Source organism: Nilaparvata lugens, chromosome 5, assembly GCF_014356525.2.
Source record: "Nilaparvata lugens isolate BPH chromosome 5, ASM1435652v1, whole genome shotgun sequence".
NCBI classification, from domain to species: domain Eukaryota; kingdom Metazoa; phylum Arthropoda; class Insecta; order Hemiptera; family Delphacidae; genus Nilaparvata; species Nilaparvata lugens.
In genome coordinates, this window is record NC_052508.1 from 34,729,888 (window position 1) to 34,754,223 (window position 24,336).

The 24,336-nt window shown below is 34.5% G+C and overlaps 1 protein-coding gene across 5 annotated transcripts in view; it reads right to left on the minus strand.

The window, feature by feature from the left end:
* LOC111056951 (1-phosphatidylinositol 4,5-bisphosphate phosphodiesterase classes I and II) overlaps positions 1-24,336 on the minus strand; it is a 282,347-nt gene that overhangs the window by 14,105 nt on the left and 243,906 nt on the right. For 4 of the 5 annotated variants that reach the window (XM_039428256.1, XM_039428255.1, XM_039428259.1 and 1 more), the window contains 3 exons: positions 23,680-23,833; positions 2,128-2,300; positions 1,575-1,719 (listed from right to left, as the gene is read on the minus strand). In XM_039428256.1, the coding sequence (XP_039284190.1) occupies positions 1,575-1,719; positions 2,128-2,300; positions 23,680-23,833 (472 nt within the window). The remainder of the gene's footprint in view (positions 1-1,574; positions 1,720-2,127; positions 2,301-23,679; positions 23,834-24,336) is intronic. The other variant, XM_039428257.1, reaches the window with a different exon arrangement.

The window sequence follows — 24,336 nt, forward strand, 5'->3', positions numbered from 1 at the left end:
ACATACACACACACAGACCAACACCAAAAATCATGTTTTTGGACCCAGGGGGCCTTGAAACGTATAGAAAACTTGAAATAATTAGGGTACCTTAATTTTTTTTGGAAAGCAATACTTTCCTTACCTATGGTAATAGGGCAAGGAAAGTAAAAATTTTGTCAGGTTGGCATTAAGTTGAAGATTGAAATGCATTTATCCAGGACTTTCTGAATACCAATTTATCCAGTACCTCCTAAATACCTATTTAGGAGGTCCTGATTTATCGCGGAAAAATTGATTGGGTACTGCTACTTCAATCAGAACTATTCCTGGGAATATTATATTACTAGCCGTCAGGCTCGCTTCACTCGCCATATCCGTTACTCAATCCGTTCACTCGTCCTAACTTAAGATAAAAATATGACATAACATTTCAAATTTGGTAGGTGTGTTCAGTTGGCCCTTTAGAGGCGCAATAAGAACGGATTTGGAAAAATTTCCAAAGATACGCCCAAAATCTGCGTTTTTTAGCGTTTTCTCAGCTTTATCGAGAACAAATGAACAGAAAATGTTCAAATTTATTACAGAAGCTCAGGTGGGGTGCAATAATGTTGTGTTAGAAGGAATTTGAAATAGCGCCAAAGATACACCCAAAATTAGCGTTTTCTCACCTTTTCTGCGTTTTCTCACCTTTTTCAATAATTGATGGAAATATATTTAAAAAAATTCAGTACACAGATTTAGCTGAGGTGGAAGAATTTGGTTCGCCAAAGATACGCCGATATAGTAAAAGGTGTTTTTCGAGATCAAATTGACATAATACGTTCAAATTCGGTACACAGGTCCACTGAGGTCCACATGCAGGCGAGCGAAGCGAGCCCGCTGATCTCATTTTTGGACAATCCAGTCGGGGGTCCAGGATTCGGTACAGAGGTTCCACTGAGGTCTACATGCAGGCGAGCGAAGCGAGCCCGCTGATCTAATTTTTGGACGATCCAGTTGGGGGTCCAGGGGGCGGAGCCCCCTGGCTAGACGGATATGGCGAGCGAAGCGAGCCTGACGGCTAGTAAATCATATTTATTGAATTGGCTCAGAAGCAGGTGTAAACAAGAATTTAATTGATTCATATTCATATCATTTCTTCAGTTTCTCTTCTTCTTTTTCATCTCTCTCTTTTACTCTTCTCCTTAGTTCATTCTCTCCTCTCTCTTTTTCATAACATTATCTTTATTATCTACTTATAATTACCCTAATTCATATTATCTAATTTAATTCTATTTTAACTTTCAATAGTTAACTGTTTTTATTTGTAATACTTATACTGTATTTTGTTTATTTGAATACTGTTGTATATTGTTTATTTGTTTTTGTATTGTACTGTTGTTTAGTGCAACGGGTCTATCGAGACCTAGCAACTCATAATAAAATCAATCAATGTACGGTTGCAAAATGTCAACTGATTTATATTCATACTGTACAGCATGTTTCCTTGCAGGAGTTATGATGTTTTAATTCTTTGAATATCTTTTTTGTATGTATGTACTTTTAAATGTTAATAAAGTTTTTTGATTTGTTGATTGTGGCTTCATATTTACCTTGGACCGTTCCTCGTCGAGCTGATAGCGAACTTGCTGATGTTGCCGCTCCAGTTCCTCGCGCTTCTTCTCGTAGATCTGAGTGAGCCTCATCCTCTCGTGCACTCCCTTCTCAACTATTGTACTAGCCACTTCTCTTTTCATTCTAAAAAACGACGGAGGCAAAACATTTGTGAATAAAGCAATACTGCATAAGATGAAAACAGTGTTTGGTTATGCTATTCGTATAACATTAATTATAGTGAACAAAATCTTTAAATAATTTCACTTTGAGATGATAGCAATACTGGTGACAATTTCTCCTGCATAATTTGAATTGTAGGAGGCAAAATTTGGGAATAACAGAATTTGAGATGATAGATAGGTAGTAGAATTGGCGATTACTTGAAACGACATTTGGAAATAAGTTGACCGAGGTGCTTAAGGATGTGTATTGATATATGTTTTATACAAATTGCAGGGAGAAAATAGGAATAGATTATTGAAATATTCTAGTATTAGTGGTTATAATATGATCTGTGTGGAATTATTTAGAGTGGGTTTATGAACTAACCGCATGACTTCATCCTTGTCCTTGTGGCCCTTGGAGAGTTCCTTGACCTCGGTTCGCCTGACAGCCTCCAAACGGCGCATCACGTCGCCCGTCTCCTTGTCGAGCAGCGCGCGCAGTTCTTTCAGCTGATTCGCCTGCGATGCTTGCAGCGCCTTCTCTGCAGCTGAATAGATCTTCAACACAACCAAATTCACAATTGAAATCTAGTTGTAATTGTGAACAGATCGTTTACAATTCGATTCTACGACTCAATTTCCAATTCAAAAAAAATAATACATGGATCAATGTCATGTATGACAACTTGTTTCATGGTTTGATGTTGGATTCGGTGCAATGTTTCGAGTGTGTTTCAGTGATAATTAAATTAGATTTTTGATTATGTTAACAATTTTATCTACAACCATGTTGTAAACATTACAACATCACAATCATTCTCATAAGAGCTGCCTTTTCGTTAAGTTTACTTTATTCAATGGTTTAAAGCTGTGTTTTCGTTTGTGCATAAATGCCGTCGTCGACCACGACAGGGATAGAATCTCAGGTTGGGTAGATTTCAATTTGTCTACATAACCTAAAAGATTATGTTCAATTATGTTTTAATGGGGCAGTTTGAGCTTAAACATTTTTATACTTTTAAATGACAATGTAACATAGATGGCATAGGTTGGATTAAGTACGCACAGACGTGAGTAGGCAGCCTTTTAGTGTGAGCAGGGGTGCCCAGCCCCCCCAAGGGCAATGGCGCATGCCCCCCCAATCCAAGTGTAATGCCCCCCCCCAAAGTTCCCCAATCCCCAACCCTTTAGTTTTTAACATTAGTCAGTGTATGACAATAAAATTCACATCTTACATTCTAATCTTCCAAAGGACATTATTTACCTTTGGTCTTGTGAGGAATTCTTTCTGTTTTCATAATATTGTAAAAATATAAAACCATCGTTCCTTATCTCTTTTAAAATAGAAATAAAGTATCTTTTTGATATTATTTTTGAGACTAGCAGTGCAGCCGTTATTGTTCGGGAGGACTAAAAAGTACTACATTACATCAGGAAAAACTACATGACAAATATTTTAATAGGATATTCAAATATAAGTAAGGAAGGCTTTGCTTTTTAAATGTTAAGGTTACTTATAAAAAGTTTTTTTTTCGAAAGTTTTCCAATTTTTTTCGATTGTTCTATAATTATGTATTTTGGGGCGCTGAATTCTAATCTGAAATTTGCTGACACGCCAGAGGGCGACTTCACCCCCAATATTTTGGGCTTTTTATAAGTTTTCCATTTTATCTCGATAACCTTGAATTTTTCGAGAAAGAGCATTCTCTATAAATAATTGTAATGTATGTAGCTGTGAGGTTGGCAGACGTTGTTGCTTTCACGCGCTCTGAGTTGCAATGAAAGGTTATGTTGGGAATTGTGCTTGTGATGATGAATCGAAGAAATAAAGTAAGTTATTCAAAGTGATTGTGTTTTATTCATTGTTATCGTATTTTACATTGGCGACGAGGAATTGGAAGTTCCATTAGGCGTGTTATGGCGGCGTTTATAGGACATATTGGAGCGTTTGATGCCAGTGAGGAAACATGGAGTCGTACATCGAGAGACTTGAAATTTTTATGGATGCAAACGACATCAAAAAAGATAAAAAGGTTCCAACGTTATTGTATACAGGGTGATTCATAATTATGGTAAAATAATTTAATACGTGATAGTAGAGGTAAGAATAAGAAAAAAAGTTCTTATGAACATATATCCATAAATGCTTCATTAGCGAGTTATACAGGGTGAAAGATTTCGCCCGGAATTCAGTTCCTCTGGTGAAATACACCGATGCTGAATTGTTTGGAGACTAGTTTGTGAAAAACTTATGCTGGATTCATATGGAAAAATATCTGAAAAATTGAATAAAACTAAACTGGAAGCTGTAGTGTGAGTAGTTTTTGAGAAAAAAATTGAAATATGCAAAAAATACAAGTAGAAAGACACAGACTTCTACGTTTGATGCCCAATAACTTTCTTTAATGACCAGTAAACAAATAATTTTTCGCATTAAAATTGCCTTAAATTGATCTTGAATTACTGTTTATATCGAAAAACTGTCGAGACTGTGAAAATGTGAAAATGAGAAAAATATTGCAAATTTCTTGATTTTTTGAAACAAACGTATCTTACTTCACGATTTTATTTTTACAAAAATCATTAAACTCACATAAAAAAGGAGATTCTTTTCTTCAAATCAAGACCAAGTATCATTTTGTGTTACCGAGACACACAGTTTTCAATATAGAAATCGGTCATTTTTCTATGCATTGAAATATGGGCTAAAATATACTAAAGGAGGAATTTCCTATATTTTTAACAAATTTTGGTGAGATGATAAATTATTACCAACCGCCTTGACGAGCTGATATGAACGAGCTGTAGTACGAGGAGATGTGATCATTCAGTCAAAAGTTATAAGTGTTTAAAGTTTTGATACTGGACGTATCCTTATGTGTGCCCCCCACTAGGAAATACTGAAATCTAACGAGTGATTATCATAGCCCTCGTAAGGTTATTTCAGTCGAAATATGTTTCTTTTTTGTTAGGAAGGCCATGAAAAGGTATTATAATGAAAATTTGAATTTTGGCTGTAGGACATGATTTTCTATTCTTGGGTGATTTTCATGATTTTCTATTCCCCCTCCCACCACTACTAAATTCAAAAATAGGTACCAGAATTATTAATATTGTTAATTAACGTGATGTGTGGCTTTCTATCATTACTAGAAAAAGATCCTAGTTGTATAGGGTAGAATTGGTAGGTTTGCATAATTTTGAAAACCCCTTAAAAAATACCCCTTTTTTGTAAACTCTTAGCTCCAGAATCAAGAATCGTAGAGTCCTGCGCGACCACTCAATTTATTGGAAATTTTATTATCTTTAATATTTTAGAGAATGCTTTTTCTCGAAAAGTTAAAGGTTCTGAAGATTAAATGGAAAACTTGAAAAAAGTCCGAAATTTTGGGGTTTTTTTTGGGAGTTTTGGGGGTGAAGCCCCCTCTGGCGTGTCAGCAAATTTCAGATTAGAATTCAGTGCCCCAAAATACATAATTATAGAACCTTCGCGAAAAATTCTTTCAGGCTGTTTCCTGAAAAACGACCATTTGACTGGACTATTATACAAAACAGAAAAAAGTAATGAAGCAATTAATGTGTGGTAAATGGGGTGTAAATTTAAAAGATTGGAATTGGCTTCATTTGATATTTTTCACAATTTTTTTCTTGTCAAATTCACTAGAGTTTGCGATGTTGTTTATAATTGCATTCCCATTTCAGAGACATTAATATCATCATGAAACGCCTTCCAAGTTAAAATAATTATTAGATTAAAATGTACATTACAATTTAACCTATCATTGTGCTTTTAAGAAAATTAGGTTGCAACAGCAAGGAAACTCAAACACAGGACCATTAAAAATTAAAATTAATCAAAGGAAATCAGAATAATAGTGGATGATGAAGTTATAATTTATTTTTGACAAAGATTTACCTTCAAACTCATAGGCTTGAAATTATTAAAATTCCTGCATACAAAATATTATCAATTGTATTTTTCATGCTTTTTATTGAGTTACACTTTGCAAAATGATATAACATTGTAAAGGTGGGAACAAGTATTAAAATTAACTACATTAGGATATCTCTATTTAATACCTTGATTTTTTAGCCATGATTCAAAATGTTGACATAAAATATAAAAAAAAAATCATGCCCCCCCCTTGTGGGCACCCCTGAGTGTGAGAGGTTATGTAACGTCTAGAATCATAATGTTTTGAATTATGCATACTGAATTAATAAAGAACTCTTGTTATAATAAGTTGTGTACAGTATTATTTAACATGGTGTCAGGTGAATCGAACCAGTAGGATGGAGAGCATAAAGCCGCCCAAGGGCATCATTTCTGATGAATCAGCTCGTGAGCATTGGCCGCGTTTTCGACAAAGATTGGACATATTTTTGAAAGCCAGTGGGAAGGACAAGCTATCGGATGATGTGAAAATTGCAGTGTTATTAAGTATTCTAGGTGACGAGAGGCTGGATGTATACAATACATTTTCCCATGAAAAAGAAACTTTCGACAGTGTTGTCCAGAAATTTGAAGAAAATTGCTCCCCGTTGAGTAATACAACAATAGAAACCTTCAAATTCAATCAAATCACCAAACGGGAGGGACATTCTTTTGATGCAGTTGAAATTTGTTGTTCTAGAAACTAATTCTCCTCCTATTTTAGGGCTAAAGTCATGAGTAGAATTAGGATTGATCAAAAGAGTACATGGTATTTTTGAGAATAATTTCAAATCAGTGAATGAGCTAAATAGTCTTCCATCCGAAAAGGAAGTGTTACTTGATAAATTTAAGGATGTTTTTACTGGTCTTGGTAAGTTTCCAGGGGTGCAAAATATTGAATTAAAGGAGAATTCTGTTCCTATTGTTCAAAGGAATAAACGTGTTCCTTTTGTTTTGTATGATAAGCTCAAAGATTGTTTAGGGGATTTAGAAAAAAAACAAGTTATTACAAAGGTTGAAGGCCCTACTGACTGGGTAAACTCGTTAGTCATAGTTGAAAAACCAAATGGTTCTCTCAGATTATGTCTCGATCCAAAACCGTTGAATAATTGTATAAAGAGAGAACATTATTTCATCCCCACTGTAGATGACATATCTTTGAAATTGTATGGCAAGTCAGTATTTAGTGTAGTTGACATGAAAGATGGATTTCATCAAATTGAACTGAATGAAGATAGTTCAAAATTATGTACTTTTTCCACTCCATTTGGCAGATACAGATTTTTGAGGCTTCCATTTGGTATTTCGTCTAGTCCAGAGATTTTCCAAAGGAAGAATTTTGAAATGTTTGGTGATATACCAGGGGTAGAGATATATTTTGATGACATTATTATATCAGGTCAGACTTCTGAAAAACATGATAGGAATTTTGCATTGGTAATTGAGAGAGCTAAACAATTTGATGTTAAGTTCAATCCAGAAAAACTGCTTTACAGGAAAGATACTGTTAAGTATGTAGGTCAAATGTTCTCTAAACAAGGTATCAAGAGTTATGCGTCATATGTACAGGCAATATTAGAATATGGACGTCCTAAGAACAAATCTGATGTGTTAAGGTTGTTAGGGATGGTGAAGTATCTCTCAAGATTTATTGATAACCTGTCAAGTAAGACTGTAAAGTTGAGGGAGTTAACTAAAGAAAAAACAGAATGGGTTTGGGGTGAGGAGCATGATGAAGAATTTCAGAAGCTTAAACTAGCACTAACCCAGGTGCCAGTGCTTCAGTATTTTGATAGTAGCAAGCCAATTGTATTACAAACAGATTCAAGTAAGGATGGGTTAGGTTGTGTGCTGTTACAGGAAGGACATCCAGTAGCATATGCCTTCAGAAGTCTTACACCGAGTGAGAATAAGTGGGCTCAGATAGAGAAGGAATTGATGGCAATAGTGTTTGCTGCTCAAAAATTTCACCAGTTTGTATATGGTAGGGAGGTAGATGTACATACTGATCATAAACCTTTGGAGGCTATCACTAGAAAGGATATTGATAAAGTTAGTGCAAGAATGCAGAGAATGTTGATTAAATTGTTGAGATATAAGCTCAATGTTAAATATGTTCCTGGTAACCAACTTAAAATAGCTGATCCATTGTCAAGGGCATTTATCCAAGAGGACTGCTATGAGGAGGATGAGGAGATGAAAGTGATGGTACACAATGTTGTAAAAAACCTGCCCATGACTGAACAAAGGAGACAGGAATTTAAGACACATACTGAGGCTGATCAAACATTAGTAGAGTTGAGGAGATACATTGAAAATAATGAATGGCCTGACAGAAAAAAAGATCTGCCAGACTACTTCAGGCACTATCATAAGCTGAGAAATCAGCTCTTTGTCTTTGAAGGGTTAGTATTCTTAGACAATAAAGTGATTGTGCCTGGGGGGTTGAGACAAATGATGTTGGAATTAATACATGAAGGTCATTTGGGTATTTTAAAATGTAAGTTGAGGGCAAGAAGAAGTTTCTATTGGCCTCACAAGGGGGAGGATATTGGGAAAATTGTTCAAAGTTGTAGAGCATGCCAAAAGCATATGAGGGCAAATCAAAAAGAACCATTGATTAATCATGCAACACCAGAGAGGCCCTGGCAAAGAATCTCAGCTGATTTGCTAGAGTATAGGGGACAGGATTATTTAGTAGTAATAGATTCATATTCAAAGTGGATTGAATTAGTATCATTAAATTCTAAAACAGCCAAAACAGTAATTATGAAACTAAAGTCTATTTTTTGCAGATATGGTATTCCAGATTTATTTATGTCAGATAATCAGCCATTCAGTGCATATGAGTTCAAGGAGTTTGCAAAATTATGGGATTTTGAATTAAGAACTAGTAGTCCTCATCATCCACAATCTAATGGGTTGGCTGAAAAAGGGGTAGCAATTGTAAAAAATATGTTGAAGAGGGTAGCTGAGGAAGCAAAACCGCATGATATAAAATTATGTCTCCTTAATTACAGGAACACTCCAATACCAGAGTTAGGATTTTCACCAGCTCAGTTAATGATGGGTAGAAATTTGAAATGCAAGTTGCCAGTTGTTAATGAGATGTTGACTCCACAATTGATTGAGCCAGAAATAGTCCAACAAAAGTTGAAGTTAAGCAAGGAAAGGCAAAAGAAATATTTCGATAGACATGCTAGACCCTTGAGTGTGTTAGAGGAAAGTGATACAGTGAGAGTTAGGGAGAATGGTATGTGGGATAGAGAAGCAACAGTAGTAGGAAAAGTGGATGATCGGTCATATATTATAAGGGATGACAAGGATAAGTTATTGAGAAGGAATAGGGTTCAATTACAAGTCAGAAGATGTGATCAGGATACAGGTGGTGATGGAAGTGTGAGACAAAATAACAATGTAGGTAACTACAACTTGAGAAGAAATATAAATTTGCCACCAAGGCTTCATGATTATGTGTTAGGATAGCTTGATAGGTTTATGATGAATAAGTTTGATTTTCCATGTAGGCCTAGGTTTATTATTTAATTAGTAGATTTTGTATTTTTACACATCTACTTCAATCAGCTATACGATTGTTCATAAATTGATAATCTTGTAATGAGTATGTGAGTTTGTGTTAGCTTTGAAATTGTTCTTTTAAATGTGTTTGAATATTTCACACTATGTTGGTTGTTTATGGTTATGTATTGGTATATGTTTCTATTTATATTAAAAAAAAGAGAGCATGTAATTATAGGTTGGATCAAGTACGCACAGACGTGAGTAGGCAGCCTTTTAGTGTGAGAGGTTATGTAACGTCTAGAATCATAATGTTTTGATTTGAAACATTAGTATAACAAAAAGTATGAATTATGCATACTTAATTAATAAAGAACTCTTGTTATAATAAGTTATGTATAGTATTATTTAACAGACAATATGTTGATATTATTGGAAAATCTTTTATTCTTTAATAATAAAGTCAAATAATGGAAAGTTATTTGATCAGCTGTTTTAGCACACTTGAAATATTTGGACAATATGAATGTCAACAATGCTTGTCGTCGTCGACTGCGGAAATTTACGCACAAGCGAAAATGCACCTTTACGTGTACGTGCGTCAATGTGGCACTGGATCCACTTCATGTCGAATAGGCCCATTCCCCTTTCTTATCTATATAATCTGTTTAAAATTTAAGAACGCTAAAATATCAAGCAAGTGCAAGAGGTCAGCTGTTAGAGTATTTAGTCCGGGCGCGAATGTCATTCCGTGGTCTTTTTTGGGAAACAGCCAAGGTAGATGTCTCAATTTCTACATAAATCCTAGTTTGCACATCGCCAATTGACGAGACAGTTGTCTTTAGACAATTGTCCACATACAATAAAGCCTAGTTTATATGATGCCAATTGGCGAGACAATTGTCATAAGGCAACTGACTGGCATGAAATTATTGTCTTCGTATAAACACTTCAGGCCAATTGTCTTGCCAACTGTCCCGACAATTGGCCCGAAATTCAACTGTCTCCGGGAGTAGACTGAGAACAACAGGCTAAACCCAGCCAGCCCCCCTCCCCCACCACTCGGAATCTCAATTATCGCGCCATTTGGCGCCGTATGAACGGTGTAGGCCAGTGCGCTGTCTTGTTTTTGGCCAGTTCAGTCAAAACAATTCATTGTGTGAGACGTTTTCCAGGTTAGGTTAGACGTCTTCTAGAGTTCCAAAGAAAATGGCACCTAAATGGGGGACGACATGAATATTAAATTTCTTGATCTTTATAAAGATCAAAGATGTTTATGGGATCAGAGAAACGAATTGTATGGATAAGAATAGCTGGTTTAACATTCGTGTTAAGTCCTCACGGGACACAACAGATGACGAGGATTCGGCCATGTTTTCGCCTTACAATTTTCGACTGTCGTGGCAATAGTTAGCCCCGTAGAAACATCTTCTCGCTCAGCTGGACTAGTCTTGGACAATTGGCAACCACGTGATGACAATTGTGCTAATACAGCTTTATCGCCAATTGGCGATGTGTAAAATAGATCTAACTAGTATAATGAGAAACGCGATGATGATAAGTTGAAATCACAGGCAAATACCTCGAAAACAAGATGGCCGCTAAATTTGATATGCTATATTGCTCTTATTTCAATAACCGTTCAAGAAATTCAACCGTTTTTTGGACGAATATATTCTACAAATCATCCTCTACAATTTTCGTTGTATGAAATTTTCCTCCTAAACGCATATTTTATTAGTTATAACCTTCAAAATATTACAAAACCTTTTTCTCAATTTTTTTTCAAATTTCTTTCTATCATAATTTTTTTGTGCAAGAGATACAGAGAAATGTTGAATCTATGAAATTTAGATAGTTTTTTTAGCTTTGAATGATATATCTTTAATAAATCAAAAAATGTGTTTTCCACCGCCCTCCAAAGAAAACTCTGCATGATTTATGGTGCGTTTTTCCATACGCATGAGGTAACATGCTAGAACTATAAAATCGATTTCTTCATTATTACTTCAAAATAGAGACATAGGAGCGTTTTATGAATAAATTTTAAATTTAAATTAAAAGCATATGGTTCTGCAAGACATAATATTAAGATAGAGACTTGCAAATGGTCTCAATCTCCTTGTTACACAAGCCGAATAAGAATATTGATGATAGAATACGATAGAACATGAGATAGAACATATAGAATATGATAGAACAACGAGAATATTCGACATCATTTGAAAAGATGGCGGTGATTATTAAAAGAAATTTTATATCGCTTGACGCTTGCTATTCAGATAGATTTTTACCACCAAAATGTTTAGAACATAGTTCTGCGAACAGTAGACCTCGCTCATGAATACTACTTTCAATCTTTCAAAAACATAATATCATTCATAAACATCAATTTGGTTTTCAATCAAATAAAAGTACAATAGATGCAATTTCTCTCCTAACCCAGACGATTTCTAATAATTTTAATAATAATATGAAAACCATAGCCATATTTTTAGACCTTGCCAAAGCTTTTGACACTGTCCCTCATTCTAAACTTCTAACAAAAATAGAAAGGCTAGGCATTCGTGGAATACCCCTCAAACTTTTTACCAGCTATCTAAACAATAGACATCAATTCCTCAAAATTGACAACAAAACTAGTTGCAAAGAACTCTCTGAATACGGCCTACCGCAGGGTACAGTACTATCACCAATTCTTTTTCTTGTATACATCAACGATCTTATCAAACTAGAAATAGAGAATTGTGTGACAATCTCCTTTGCGGATGACACGTCATTGTTATTCACTGGAACTACATGGGAGGAGGCCAAGGATAAATCAGAAACTGGTCTTAAAATTATAAAATCCTGGCTTGATAATCATATCTTAACCTTGAATATAAATAAAAGTAACTTTATGACATTTTCACCAACTGCTGCTGGTCAGCCACATGCTCTTGACAACATCATTATACATGACCAACATCAACAACATCCAGACACTAAATGTTCTTGCTCCAAGTTGAAAAAACAGAAACATGTTAAATATCTTGGCATAATTGTTGACCAACATTTACGATGGGATGTTCACATAAACACCACTTGTAATAAACTTAAACATTGGATAAGTAAATTTCGCAATATCAGCCAAGTTAGTGACAAAGAGGTTTCAAAGCTTATATATTTTGCTTATATACAATCTTACCTGGGATATGGGATAGGAATATGGGGTGGATCTTATTCTAATCATATAGATAAAATGTTTGTTATTCAAAAAACTCTAATCAAAGCCATACTAGGAAAACCTAGACGCTATCCAAGTGAAAATCTTTTTCTTGAATTCAAGGTTCTAACAGTAAGACAGCTATATATCAAAATGATCATAACTTATATAAATAAACATAAAGATTTATTCAATTTGCGTGAATCTACTTATAATCTTCGTCCCTCATCCATAACTTTTCAGGTTGCTGACACTAATTTGTCCATTTGCAGAAAACAATTCTCATACATTGCATCTAAACTCATTAATAAAATCCCTCATCATTTCATCACCAATAAATTGAGTAAAAAGCTGGTAAGAGATATAAATGAATGGTTATCTTCGAATGACATTAGTTTTTAAATATCTGCTACTAAAACTAAGCCAATTTCATCCATTTTTTTCTCTTGAGAAATAGATTAATTTAATTCTATTAGGTATCCCCTCTTCTTTCTTTCCTGTCCTTTCTGTTCTCTCTTTTCCTTCTTCCTTTTCCTCTCTTTTTTCTTTTTAAGTTGAGTATTTTTTTTCTAAGTTTAAGAAGTTTAATATTTTTCTATCAGCTATTATTTTTCTATTTTTTCCTTTCACTGTAATTAGTTTAATATTTTTTATTAATTAGTTTATCTTTTATCCTGAAATTTAAAATATCTAGATTTTTAACACTCGGCCCCTGCGCACAGGTTCTTTAACCTTGCGGGGACCTTCCTTATATTCATTGTATAATTTAATTTTATACTGTAATTCATCATTCTAATGTAATTCTATTTCTATGTTTCTGATTTTCTGTTGATGTTATTATTATTAAGGATAAATAAACGATTTTGATTTTTTGAATCTTATGAGGATGGCCAGTACAGTAAGTACAGTATATTGTGAAGATTTAGCCATGTAATCTATTATTTTCTCTATTGAAAGTGCTAGAGACACTGTTTTCAGAGACACCGGATTCATCAAGGAGGTACCTTTATATCGTCTCCATATTTACAATATTAACATGCATTACAACTTTTCTAATAATTAATTATAAGAAATCGGTCAACTGACGGAAAAATGGAATATGCAGTAGGCAATTTAGACGATGAATCGTCTCACAGACGATGGTGAGAATGATTCTAAATAAGATGGGTTTGTTGGTCACAATGACAGGAGGTTGCAAATGATTTTTTTCATGAAAAGTGTATTCAATCAGGACCTCCTAAATACTAAATATTTAGGAGGTCCTGATTCAATGTTATGGTTTGTTATGCCTATGCAAAATGTTAATGCTCAGAAATCAGTTTTTCCTTACCTAAGCTTTTTCCAATCTGAGCTTTTCCTAACCTAACCTTTCTCTAACTTAAGCTTTCCCCAACTTGTGCTTTTCCTAACCTAAGCATTCCCTAATCTAAGCTTTTCCTCACCACAACTTTTCCTAACCTAACTTTTTCTCCAAACCTATGATTCTCCTAGCTTCAAGTTTTTCCTAATCTAAGCATTTCTAAGCTAAGACTTCCTAACCAAATCCTTTCTATGCAAAATTTTCCTAACCTAACCTCCCCTAACCAAAGCTCTCCTATCCTAACCTTTACCAACCTAACCCAAAGCTTCTCCTAACCTGAGCTTTTCCTAACCTTAGCTTCTCCTAACCTAAGCTTTCCCTAACCAAAGCTTTTCCAAATCTAAGCTTTCACTAACCAAAGCTTCTCCTAACCTAAGTTTTATTTTTCCCAATCTAACAAAGCCAAACCCAAAGTTCAGTGCTAAGAGTTGGAAAGAGTTCAACAAGGTACAAACCTGTACTTTGGAGCACACTTTCTTATGATAATAATACATTTTAATTGAATAACCTCTCGAACCAAGTCAAATGACTGCTAACCTTACCAAGTCCGACCAAAGCTTACTGAGCCTGAGCCAAGACCAAATCTCCCCTAACCTAAGTTTTTCTAATCTAAACTTTTCCTAACCTAAGCTTCCCCTCTTCCAAGCTTTCCCTTCCAAGTTTTTCCTTATCTAAGCTTTTTCCAATCTGAGCTTTTCCTAACCTAATCTTTCCCTAACTTAAGCTTTCCCAACTTGTGCTTTTTCTAACCTAAGCATTCCCTAATCTAAGCTTTCCCTCACCTCAACTTTTCCTAACCTAACGTTTTCTCCAACCCAAGTTTCTCCTAACCTATGATTCTCCAAGCTTCAAGTTTTTCCTAATCTAAGCATTTTTAAGCTAAGACTTCCTAACCAAAGCCTTTCTATGCAAGCTTCAAGTTTTTCCTAATCTAAGCATTTCTAAGCTAAGACTTCCTAACCAAAGCCTTTCTATGCAAATTTTCCTAACCTAACCTCCCCTAACCAAAGCTCTCCTAACCTAACCTTTTCCAACCTAACCCTTTTTTAACTCAATCCTTTCTAACCTAAGTTGTTTATTATCCCCAACCTAACAAAGCCTAACTCAAACTAACAAAAAATTCAGTCCAGCCCAACCCATTGAACTTCCCCCTAACCAAGCATAGCCCAACCTAATATAAGAAAGCCTCACCAGATAAAGATTGAGCAACCCTCAGGCTTGCTCTGTCTTCATCACTTAAGGTTTGATAGTCACATCAAACTTTGGTAGGTAGGGTTCATCAATAGCATAAGATACAAAAGAAAATGTGGTCAGCAGTAATGGTTAGCTCCTTATAAAAATATTCTCAACATTTTTCAGGAAAGATCAGCACATTTTTTATATTTTCAAGATTTCCTATCAACTTCATCAATAGCATTAGATACAGGAGAAAATGTGGTCAGCATTAATTGTTAGCTCTTTGATGGAATTATAATTATTATTTACAATTTGATATTTTTGAATTCTAATTCAATCCACATTTTTCCCATAATTGGAATTCTTTTTTCGAATAAATTGAAGAAAATAAAAATTATAATTGGAACCATTTTGGGCGTGAGTTAGCATGTGGTACTTTTCTGTAAGTTGTATAATTCTGAGTGATTGAATAAATATATAGATAAACTTCAATTATTAATACCTAAATGGGACTTTAAAAATTTAGTACCCACTGGGGTTACCAATTTTTTCAAAAATAGAATTCCAATTATGGGAAAAAATGTAGATTGAATTAGAATTCAAATATATAAAATTGAAGTTTGTGAAAAATAATAATAGAAAAACATTAAAATGAGTATTGAACTCTTGAATCAATAATCGAAAAAGTTTAAATCAGATTCTTTCTTATCGAGAAATTTCATAATATAAACTGATGACAACTATTTAGCATGCTTCAAATTTGTGACCATTAGAGAATAGAGCAGCAACTCTATATACTCTACAACTCTATGGTGCTAGTAAAAACATTATAGGATTATAGGTTAGGCAAAAATCAATATTTGCTATTAACATTAATAATATTAAATTCCATCAATTAAAATTGTTATTCAGATACTGACACGTATTTTAAAAAAAAAATTATTTCATTAAAAAAAATGTATTAAAAAATTAAAAATTTCATTAAAAAATTCTTTCATTCTTTCATTAAAAAAAATAGTCAATATATTCAAAAATAGTTGATACAAATATAATTTTGAATCCTCCTTTCTTCAAAATAAGGTTAGTTTTGAAACAGCTATTTCTAATATTAAAATTGTATAAAAATAGGCTAGCAGGCTTTATTTTTTTCCTCCTCTTTCATTTGCAAAAAAATGAGCCGATATCTTGGCTTATCTGATTGGCAGAACTGGATCTGCCTGGTTTGTTTCATCCCATTTTAGCTAATTTTAAATCCAGTTTTGTTCTATTGAAAAAAGTATATTCGTCTTATATTTGTGTTGGTGTTGGAGATCAGTTGTCAACTGTCAAGTGTTCTTGTTGTAAGTGAGCAAATAGTTTTGGTGTGAAGCCAAGTGAATTTTAATTAGGTTTCGTTTCTTACAAACTAACCTATTACCTGACCATTGCACATAGAACAGTAAATCAGTGCTTTCGTTTTTTTAATTTTAGACTTGTTGTTTCAATAATTGTTATTGTTATCGATAACTGACTTGTTGGCTGTGTCATTGACGTTAGTTTCACAAGAAGCCGGTTCAACATAACCTAAAGAAACTTTTTGGGCGGGAATCTGAGTCAGCTGATAGTAGGCGAAACATCTGGTTTTTGACAGTTCTAAGACACCTGATGACCTGACATCATTCTGCTAACTTTGGAACGTTGTCCTATTTTGAACATTCAAATTTGATAATTCGCATTACACTAAACAATTTTCTCTGCATGTCATTCAACTCTGAACTGTCATCATTAATATCTATTATATTAAGAATATAACTATATTTTATCTATGATACATCAGTTAATCTTGGGTCTCTGTGTGGATGGATGATACATTGAATTTGATACATATCGGATGATACGGAACTAATTTCTTGTTTGATGAGTAATCCTTTCTGCAGAACGAAGAGAATCTACTCCGTAGCCTGTACCCTGCTGTTCGATTCTTCGTGTGATGAAAATATTTTTGAATTTTGAAGTCTGCGGCTCCTTATCAAAACCGAACTTTCATTGAGGAATAAACAACATCATTCTGAACAATTCATTATGATAAGATATTGTGTTTCTGTTTCTAGTCAAGTGATCTAATAAAGCTCTTCTCATTTTTAGCATCACAGTGGAGTTTGTTTTGAAAAAGCTCTCACATTATATAATCTTTCATCTTTTCTCAACAGTTTTAATTTAAACGTACTGACTTCTTCCCTTGTTATTCTATAATAGTTGAATTCAGTTTAGCACTATTTCTGATTGAGGAATAGAATAAATAAAATTCCATTACAAGTGTCTACTAATGAGTGGTGACTATCAAATAATGATCTACACTACTCTTGTATAGATAGCTAAAGATAGCTAAAATATTCATATCCGTACTTACAGTTCTGTATATTAATTTCTTTATATTATTATTTTTTTTCTTCGTCTCAACTCATGGTATTATGACATAAAAAAGTTTATTATTACCAGAACCTATTATTTAATTAATCTACTATTGACTCTGGATAGAGGAAGGAATGGCTGACTCTATTGTTAGAAAAACTAACAGAGGAAATCCTAAACTGACCTTTAATAGTTTTTCTTACCGAAAAACAATTGTTAATTCATTAGGAAATATACATTGGCGCTGTCTTGCAAAGGACTGCAAAGCTACTATTAAAACTGATAGTAAAATTAGAAAAATTGTAGATATGAGTCAGTCCAGTTCTCACATTCATTCTCCCCCTTGTGATGATGTGTCCCAGACCAACAATGATTCCACTTATGAGGATTTGGTCTGTGATGATGCGTCACTGCTTTCAGCAAATAATAGTGTTATTATTTCAGTTCGTTATTCTGCGTCAAAGTCTTCTACCCCTATTTCTCAGGTCAAAGAGGCTGAGCTATATGATGCGGCGGGATTATTGAGCGGTCAAGAGGCTGTAGAAAGTATCAACAACGATAGGATGGATGAATCTGTTTCTCAAGAAGTCTGTGTAAGATGTTATCATCTTGTTGAAAAGCTAACGATTGAGAATCAGCTTTTGTTGGAGGAGAATTCTCGTTTATTGGTACAGCGAAATGCGGCTTTAGACCGTTCTATCATGAATGACAAGTTGATCATGGAACTCAATGATAGAGCAGAGGTTAGGGAATTTGGAGTTCAAACGGAGATAGTGGATGAGAGTATGATTGAATCAAACAATATCAATTAAAATACCGATTGCCATGCTGTTAGTGTTGTTCAGAATGAGGGGATGTACAGCGAGAAAAAACAATTTCTTAATAGAATTTCCAAATTGCAGTCTGAGTTGAAGGAAAATGGACGCTTACTGTTGGATATGGAAACCAATGTCGAGAGAGCTAGGGTGGTGCTGAAGGGTTTTCTTCATTCATGCTCCATGATGAGTTCTGTTTTCAATGGACAAAAGGTAAAAAGTATTGCTCATATGAGGAGTACGTCTTTCAAAGTTCCTGTTGACAATTGTCGCAATGTTTGGCTGTGGGGAGACAGCCATGTGAGAGGCTTGAGGGAGCTGTTGGATAGGAATAATTCATTATCTGGTTTAAAGTTCAAATCGTTTATTGCATCTAGCACACCAATTAATATTATTTTGGATGGCATTGTATCGTCTTTCAAGCAAGGTGAGATAAAAAAGAATGACACAATTGTCCTTATAGGGGGAACAAATAGCTTTGATGAATCCTCTGCTGAGGGTGATATTTTTAATTGCGTGACAAAACTCCGCAAAGTGATTGGTGATTTGAAGGGAGAGGTGGAGTTGATTCTATCGACAATCCCATACAGGTATGATCTGAAGGCGGGAGCACACACCAACAGATGTATAGAGTTTTTTAATGGTGTCGTTCAGTCGATTTCACATGAGTTTTCTCTTAGTATGATTAACGTATGTAACTATCAGGCACGATTTCATACTGGACATGGGTTACACCTAAATATACATGAAAAAAAAACGAATTGCAGGTGATTTGTTGGAATTATTGGTGGGTGCTCGGGTGCGTGGTGGAAGAGAGCGGACTGTTTCTCCTGTCTCGGCTGGCAATCCTCCTTCTATTGTCCTTCCTGCGGTTGAATCTTTCGATAGTGACTCTTGTTTGGTTGTGGCTGGGCCTCCATCTCCAAGCATGGAAATACCAGTCATTACAAGACCTCGATCTTTTTTAGAGGCAACAAAAAACATAGAGATCCATGTTTAGATTATGTAGATATAGTGGATAATTTTATTGATTCTAGATTCTCCTCAGATAAAAGCAATAGTTATGGAAAGAAAGAAATGACAGTCTTTCACTGGAATGTCCAATGCATCAGGAACAAGTTGGACTCGGTAGAGTATTATCTTGGAAAACTCAATGTCGATGTCGCCTGTATTGTTGAGACTTGGCTGGAGCCTAGTGAGGTGGAATTCTTTGGCATTGATGGGTATGTTGTTGGTAATGACTACTGTAGGGGTAACAGGAAGCATGGTGGGTGTCTTATATATGTAAGGAATGGTCTAAAATACAAAAAATTGAAAGTATAAACAAGTTATCAGTAGAAATGGTATTGGAAGTGACAGCTGTGCAGTTATTGGAAACAAATATTATAGTCCTATCCCTGTACAGATCAAACACTGACAACAATAATTTGGAAATATTCTTGGAAAGACTAAGTGGGGTATTGGAAAATGCCTTCAAATACACTGACAGACTTATTTTATGTGCAGACTTCAATTATGATTTCATGAGTGATGATAATAATATTAAAGGGTTAAAAGAGATTCTAGTTTCATTTGGTCTCAGGGTGGGTTTCAATAGTATAACTAGGCCCAGTGCATTAAATGGAGGGACATGTATTGATAACATTGTAACTACGATTCCTGAGAATTCATTTACATGTGAAGTTGTGAGAACATGGTTTTCTGACCATTGGGGTCTGGTTATCAGGAATACTCTCTCCACTAAACAGACGAAAGGAAATATTAATGAAACGAAGACAATACGGCACATAAACGATAATAACATTTCAGTTTTCCAAAATATTTTATTTGAAATGAATTGGACTAGTTTGTATGTAGAGAATAATTTAGAATTGAAAACGTCATTCTTTCTAGATACATTGAAAAAAATAGTAGATACAGCTTTTCCATTGAAAATACTTAAAATTAAATCAAGTGCTCCCAAACCCAGTAAGGTTTACAATCTAGAACTGCTCGCTATAAAGAGCACCTGTGATCTGTTGTACAGCGCTTACCTTGCTACTGGTAATAATGACATAAAAATACTATATAAGAGAAACAAAAAAGAGTTTAGAGACAAACTAGAGACTATCAGAAGAAATAAGAATGACAAGATAATTTCTGAATCAAAGAACAAAAGCAAGGCAATCTGGGATGTAATTAAAAAACAGTCTAGTAAATCATTGTTGGTGAAAAACAATAGTCCATTAAGTTCAGACCAGTTCAATGAATTCTTCATAAAAAATATTAGTAAAGTTGTTGCTGAGGTTGAAAGTAGGAATTCAACAAGTAGTCCAATTGATTTTTTAAATTCTGGTTACTGTAAACCCTCTTCTAAGTTTGAATTTGAATTGATTGAAAAAGACGAAGTTATTCGTGTTCTTGGGAAAATGAAAGCCAGCAATAGCACAGATGTATATGATATAAGTCCAAAAATGCTGAAAATGGGTTGTGATTATATTATAGATCCTTTGATAAATTTAGTGAATAGTTCGAATATTGATGGTGTTTTTCCACAGACTTTAAAATTGAGTAAAGTCTTACCTGTCCATAAAAAAGGTTGCAAATCCGACTTAAATAACTTCAGGCCGATAAATATAACCACCACTGTGTCCAAAGTTCTTGAGAGTGTTTTGAATATGCAAATAGTAAACTACTTTGAGATTAATGGTCTTTTTAGTAACTCTCAGTTTGGGTACAGAGTGGGGAGAAACACAATTAGAGCTGCTGAGGATCCCTATAAGGATTGCTTGGACTCCTTAGAGAATAAGTGCTTCACTCAGGCTAAGTTATTTGGTTTGTCGAAAGCTTTTGACACGGTTTCTCACAAACTCCTACTAGATAAACTCTTATTCTATGGGTATCAGTCCAGATCCATAAGGATGATTGTATCATATCTCAGCAATCGTTTTCAGAAAGTTGCATTCAATGGATCAGAATCTCAGTACTTGCCTGTCTCTCATGGGGTTCCTCAGGGGTCAATATTAGGTCCAATACTACTCCTAATCTACATTAATGACCTCCCAACTATAGTTGACCCTCCAGCTAAGAGTTATCTTTTTGCTGATGATCTTTGTGTGTTTCTGAGCACGCCAACAGAGGCTTCCCTGAATGCTGCTGCACAAGAGGTTACTCAGTCAATTGAGAGGTGGTGCAACTCAAACTTGCTGTGCGTGAACTCCAACAAGGTTCAAGATTTGAGATTCACTTATAATAGGAGACTGCTGGTGGTAGATGCGGAAAAGGAAGCCAAATTTCTGGGATTCACTCTGGACAACCGTTTGAGTTGGTCCAGGCACATTGATAAAACCGCTGGAAAGCTTAATAGAGGAATATTTATATTAAGAATGTTAAGGACTTGTGTCAGTGTTGATGTTCTAAAGGTAGTTTACTTTGCTCACATTCAGTCACACCTGTCTTATGGTGCTGTACTATGGGGGTCAAAGGCATATAGCTCAAAACTATTTCGTATCCAAAGAAAGGCAATCAGGCTTATTTGTGGTCTGCCAAAACGCGCTCAATGCAAAGAGAGCTTCATAGAATTAGAAATACTGACATTTTCCTCTATTTTTGTTCTTCAGTGTCTGACCTATGTGAAGGAGAATTTGAATGGTTTTGTTCAGCAGGGAGTATCCCATGAGCATCAGACTAGAGGCAGGAATAATTTGATCACCAGCCGCTACGAGTATTCTAGCACGCAAAAAAATTTCTATTCATTGGTGTGAAGCTTTTTAATATGCTCTCTGAACAATTTAGAGGTTTGCCAAATCTAGTTTACAAGCAGAGGCTGAAGATATACCTAATGAATCAGTAACCCCATTTACACTTTCCAGGAGTTCTATGAACTGGCTAGGACTTTGTAAAATTATTAATATTATGTTGAGATACCTACATTAAGTAAATACTGTATCAGCTACTGCTACTTTTCATTTCTGTTTGTTCGTTTTTATTTGTGTGACTGCATTATATTTCAAGACCAGAATATCTTATATTTGAATATATATATATATATATTTTTTAATATCTTTCTTTGTTTGGACATGATATTAATATATCATGATATTGTTGTTCTTTTAGAATAGTATATTTCCAATTATTGTATTGTATGTGTGACATTTGCTGTACATTGTGACGGAGGTAATGCTTCTGAAGACCTCAGAAGCGGTTACATTAAAACTTATTCTATTCTATTCTATTCTTCAATAATAACTGAAATAACGGGGGGAGCTCAATGGCTAGAGCTTAGCCCAACTTTTTATTTAGCCTAAGTAATTGAAGTTACCACAAACTAATCTACACTCATCTCATTATTAATGAACTTAATAGCGATAATATATTACTGTACATAGATCAGATGACTAAAGGCTGGATAAATTTTAATGGAATAGTGAGCATTATTATAAGATATCTTTATTCTATATTTCGCGAATAATTTTGAATAGTTTTGAATTGAAGTAGCCTATAGTAGTAGATAATTATGATTTAATTGCTTTCTATTAGAATTTATTCAGTTGTTTGCTGGAGCGGCATGTTTTATTTAGACTTTTCCAGTAAGCAATTTATTCATTTATTTATATTAACAGCTTTATATCTTATTCCAATTTAGAAAAACAATGGAGCGTTTTTTTCGACTTTGGAACGATATATCTTCATGCGCTGTATGTAAAAAATGACTTCTCCAGCGTCCTCCAAAGAAAACCCAGCATGATTTCTGGTGCGTTTTTCCATAGACATGAGGTAACAAGCTAGAACTATAAAATCGATTTTTTCATGACTACTTCAAGATAGAGACTTGCAAATGGTCTCAATCTCTTCGTAACAACAAGACGAATAAGAATATTGATGATGGAAACAACGAAAATATTCGAAATCATTGAAAAATACAAGATGGCGGTCATTATTGACATAAATTTGTATATAGCTTGTTATTCAGTTATTGTGAGAGATATCGGATTGATTTCACCACCAAAATGTTTAGAATTAACCAAACAATGATGTTCAAGAGAATCATCTTATTTCGACCACTCTTTCCATTATTTATTCAACTTCAAAAACTTGAGACATACATTTTTCGGAGACAATATTTCACTTTCCACCCTGTAATTGTATTCGCAGTAGACAAACACTAGTATTATTGTCACAGTGTTGTAGAATATTTCCATAGCTTCAAAATAACATCTGGTTGGAGGCTGTAAGTCCCTACTTGACGGCTGGAGCGTCATCGGAAAAAGTACTGTTTGCAGCGGAAAACACGCTTTTTCCACCAAATGCCAATCCCAACAATTAGAAAACCGTGCAACTCATGACAGCTTGAAGGAACAGACTTGGGAATACTATCAATCTCTTTATAATGATGTGTAGAAAGAGATTATCCATGATGGCAATCTCAAAAATGTTTGTCATCATAAAAAAAACAATATGGCGGCAAAAATATGTCGATTTCCAAGAAATAGTCTGTAATTCTAAATTTAGAAAAACATAGCGCTTTAGACTTTTTGAATAGATTGCAATGTACTGACCATGTCATGGTAGCGCTCCTTGAGTTCGCGTTCTCTCTCAATGTGCTCCCTGCAGAGGTTGAGCAGTCGCTCCGAGTGACTGCGCGGAAGTCGCGTCACAACTCCATCTCCCTCGCACTCTGAGAAACTTTCTGATGTCTCCGTTGTTTCACTTCTAACACAAACCATTACAATTTTTCTATTGTTTTAATATTTGACTGTAAAAACCATATTGAATCCAATTTTAACGTTGACTGAAGGATGTTTTTAGAGTGTATTTGATATATTATATTCACACATATTTTATTCTAATGAATAATAATAATTATGCTAACGCTTCAAATAGCAATGTAACATGCTTTAAGCTTTAAAGGAATGAAACCATTTTTTTCTTATCGTTACCCAACTTTAACAATAGTGTAAAATAGCTTTATTTATATATAACTATCTCATTTAAATAGCACTTTCATACGACGAAGAACAACTAGGTACCAAAATTGTTTATTCCACAGAAGTAATAGTTTAGCCATGATCTCTTTTCAAAAAGAAATAAGATGAAAGCCGATCTAAAAAATTTGGTGTGGCGCACTCCCACAACTTTCCTTGTCGTTATAAAAATGTCGATTATACCAATACCTACTATTACTTAATATTACGAAGTAATAGTAGGTATTGATT